The sequence below is a fragment of the Charadrius vociferus genome, unplaced genomic scaffold, assembly GCF_000708025.1.
Source record: "Charadrius vociferus isolate BGI_N301 unplaced genomic scaffold, ASM70802v2 scaffold308, whole genome shotgun sequence".
In the NCBI taxonomy this organism is placed as follows: Eukaryota; Metazoa; Chordata; class Aves; order Charadriiformes; family Charadriidae; genus Charadrius; species Charadrius vociferus.
The window spans coordinates 1,824,377-1,827,912 of NW_009649929.1; the positions used below are offsets into that span (position 1 = coordinate 1,824,377).

Consider the following 3,536-nt stretch of genomic DNA (forward strand, 5'->3'; position numbering starts at 1 on the left):
CTCACTGGGCGGCCCGGGGCGGTGGGGCTGGGCCGGGCCGGGCCGGGCCGGGCCGCTGCCGACAGACCCGAACGTCCTCTGTGAGGGCGGCGTGGGGCACCGCTTCCCGCTGGAGGGCTCTGGGGTCTCCTGCAAACCTTGGCCGGCCCTGGAGGTTCGTCAGGAGAGGCTGTGCAGGGGACAGGGCCTATGGCGGCCCAGGCCTAACCGGCAGGCCTGGAGTAGGCAGAGCCATGCAAGATGCTCACGAGTGGCCCCTGTGATCTCGGGAGCCAGGCCACAGCCGTGGGGGCGCAAGGAGAGGAAAACTGGGGCAGAGCCCCCACATTTAGAATTAGAGGCTCCACAGTAGTCTTAACTATGTACCCTTAGTGATAGGTGTGTGAGCGCTGTGGGGAGGCAGGAAAGGTACAGCTCCAGCTGGAGGGACTCCACAGAGGTTCCTTTACATCTTGTAGGTTCCTCCAGCAAGGGCTTTAAGTGAGCCTATGGAGCTGAACTTTATGAGACTACTCGATTCCCAGCGCAGAGGTGACGATACCTTTAAAAAAAGCAGCTTTGACAGGCATAAGTAACATGCTTGTGCTGCTGTGTGCACATGTGATGTTGTGAGAAACACCTGCAGGGCAAAGCAATGGGGGTTCAGTACTGCACCTTCCTAACACTTTTGCGGTGGGTTCCAAACTTCCAGATTTTTGCATACAACCATGGGTGTTCTGTGGTTTTGGTGTTTTTTTTAAATTTCTTTTGAAGAAAAAGCAGTGACCATGACATTTAGAAATCACAAGGAGTTTCTGAAATGAATTGGTTCTGCCCGCAGGAGTCTGATATACAGAAGAGGTGCAGGTGCTATAGACTCCTTTTATTCCTTTAAGGTTTCTCATCCAAACGCTGAAAGATCCCAGCTTTGCTTAGCTTATGAGATGTGACAACATGATAGCCCATGGCAGTGTGGCTGTGGACTACTGATATTTCTGTGGTTCTGTGCTCTCTGGAGCCTCAAGAAGAGAAATAACCAAAGCAAGACTCAAGCTTAGGTCTCTTGCATAAGCACCAAGAAGCCCCACATAAGAGCTCATGGGCAACTTCATCTTCCAAAATGAGGTACAGGCAGTTTAAACATATCGATAAATTCATCCATGCATGGCAACCGTGCACTGTTTTAGTCCAGTCACAGAGTCACCATAACAGTCTCTAAGGAATTTCCCTGGTGAAATGGGGGGATCTCCTGGCAGGTGCAGAAATGACATACCCAGCTCAGTGCCACCTTCCCCATCAAAGTCCCTGCCATGGGGAACGCATTAGGGGAGTTTCGGAAGTGAAGCAGTACTACCAGAGGTACTTCCCATGCCTTAGAGGAGGCTTGGTGCAACTCGGAGCAGCTGTTGCAGCTTCTCTACTTCGAGTGTGAGGCGGTTCCTGGTGAGCCGGCCAGACACAGAAGTGAAAGCCTCTGTTGCGCTTTGACTGCAATCTCAGTGCTCACACTCCCTTCAAAGACCAAGTAGCGTCGATGCAATCCAGAGTGGGGATTGCCTCACTGTAATGCTACAGAACCCAGCTTATTCTATCCAGTAGGCTCTTATTTTCAATCCTACAGCTGTCACTCCTTTGAATGAGAGGTTTCGTGCCCATAAGCATTGGTCTTAGGATCTACTTGTGCATCTTTATTACCATTATCCAAATTCACATACTGTGCAATACATCAAAAGGGTTCCTCGTTGAGTATTCTCATACTAAGTTCTGATAATTTTAAATCATTCAGACACAAAGGCTCAAGAGGTGCTAGCAACCCCTGAGTAAAAGACACTGCAGAAAAATCTCAGTATACAAATTGCTAACACTGCTCTAGTTAATTGTTCAAAGATGTCAGACTTCCCAGTGTGAACTGGTTGAGGAGCTGTGAGTAAGTGTTGTGGTCTCCTTACTAGACACATTTCTTTCATGCCAAGCATGCTTACCCCAAGCTCATAATGAAGAATACTGCTTCAAAAACCAACTGTGTTTCAGGAGGATGTTAGTGGAAACTTGTTCTGCAATTAAGCCTTTCATGCCATAGCAGCTCTAGAGAGATGTTAAGCAAACGTTCTCCCTGACACACATCCTCCCCCTTATTAAACTTTTTGTAGAACGGTTTGGGTTGGAAGGGACCTTAAAGATCAGCTAGTTTTGCATCACTCCACTGAAGTTCCGTATGTACGTTATCATCCCCACTTTGCCGGTGACTGATAACAGAATCTTATTACAGTATATAATGCCTTAGTCACTTTTCTTGACCTTTATTGCTGTGCTAAGTTCATACTCCAACTTACGCTAAGAGAACTTCCTGAAATACTGTTTGCATATGACTAATTAGGGCAAATGCACAAGCTGATGAATCAGCAAACGGCTCGGTGAGGACAGTGGCAGGAATTCAGCAGCAGAACAAATCAACATGAAGATATGAGATATGCTCTTGCCTGTGGCTTCAGATCTGTCTGCTGATGGGTCAAATCTCACCATGACGGGCTCTGCATGCATTAAGTCTTGGGACCCAAACACTTCCCCATCAATAACAACTAGCAAACCTTCTGCTGACTTCAGCGGGAAGAAGATCAGGGGCTTACTTTTCTCAGGCATCTTCTCTCCAAAGAACACTTACCATTTATGAGCATGGACATACCAGGTGGAGGGTGTTAAAGAGTTGAGTTAGCAACTCACATCACATGGGATGTCCCTGTAACAACCCACCTGCAGCACTGGCTTTCCTGGGCTTTTGCTTCATAGTACAGCCCCTTACATTTAGGGAATTAACGTTCATTGATTCAAGAAATAAGCATGGTGCTATAATGAAGGGCACATACTAGTCCATCAATATTTGACCACAGAACTTGCTTTACCCACAGCACCCCTGTGGGAGCGCTCACTTGGAAGAGAAGTGCCACAAGGTCTCTTAACGCTGTGGAGACCTGTGGCTCTGCTACACAGGCTGCCAATGATCTAATGCTCGTTACTATGACTAACTAGGCTTAACAATGAAAGAACCTGAGATCTCTGGTAGTCAACCCATTTCACAATAGAAAGACAAATTGACATTTGAATCGAATTCAACCCAACACTTAAGTAGTGAAAGCCTAATGCTGTTGTTTCTCAAATGTGAAATCTTGTCTGAAATAGGGTACGTGATGGGAGACACAATCTCTCTTTGGCAACTGTTCTTTTCTCTGGTCTTTTCTAACCTTAGCACTTCTTCTCTCCCTCTTGTGCGAGGATTTTATTTATTTCTCTTTTTTGCATTTGCACAATCCACATTTTTTAAAGTATGACCATCTCTGAAAGCCTGCTTGATTCAGTACACATTTGGACATTTGGAAATACTCTCTTGACTGTGATTTCTGCACAGAGATGTACACCAATGTGGCTAACAAATTCTGCAGTATAATAAAAGCACTATGTGCAATTCAGTGTAATTAGATTTGGGGGAATAATTTTCTACCCATGAAAGGAATTTACCAGATGAAAGCATAAGGCAAGCAGGCATTCAGCAGGCTACGCCG

At 46.4% G+C, this 3,536-nt stretch overlaps 1 protein-coding gene across 1 annotated transcript in view; it reads right to left on the bottom strand.

Moving 5' to 3' along the window:
- The window catches only part of HIF1A (hypoxia inducible factor 1, alpha subunit (basic helix-loop-helix transcription factor)), a 35,884-nt gene extending 33,265 nt beyond the window's left edge, over positions 1-2,619 (bottom strand). The window contains 2 exon segments of the mRNA XM_009891216.1: positions 6-148; positions 2,500-2,619. Of these exon segments, the coding sequence (XP_009889518.1) occupies positions 6-148; positions 2,500-2,619 (263 nt within the window).
- Between the last annotated feature and the right edge of the window lie 917 nt (positions 2,620-3,536).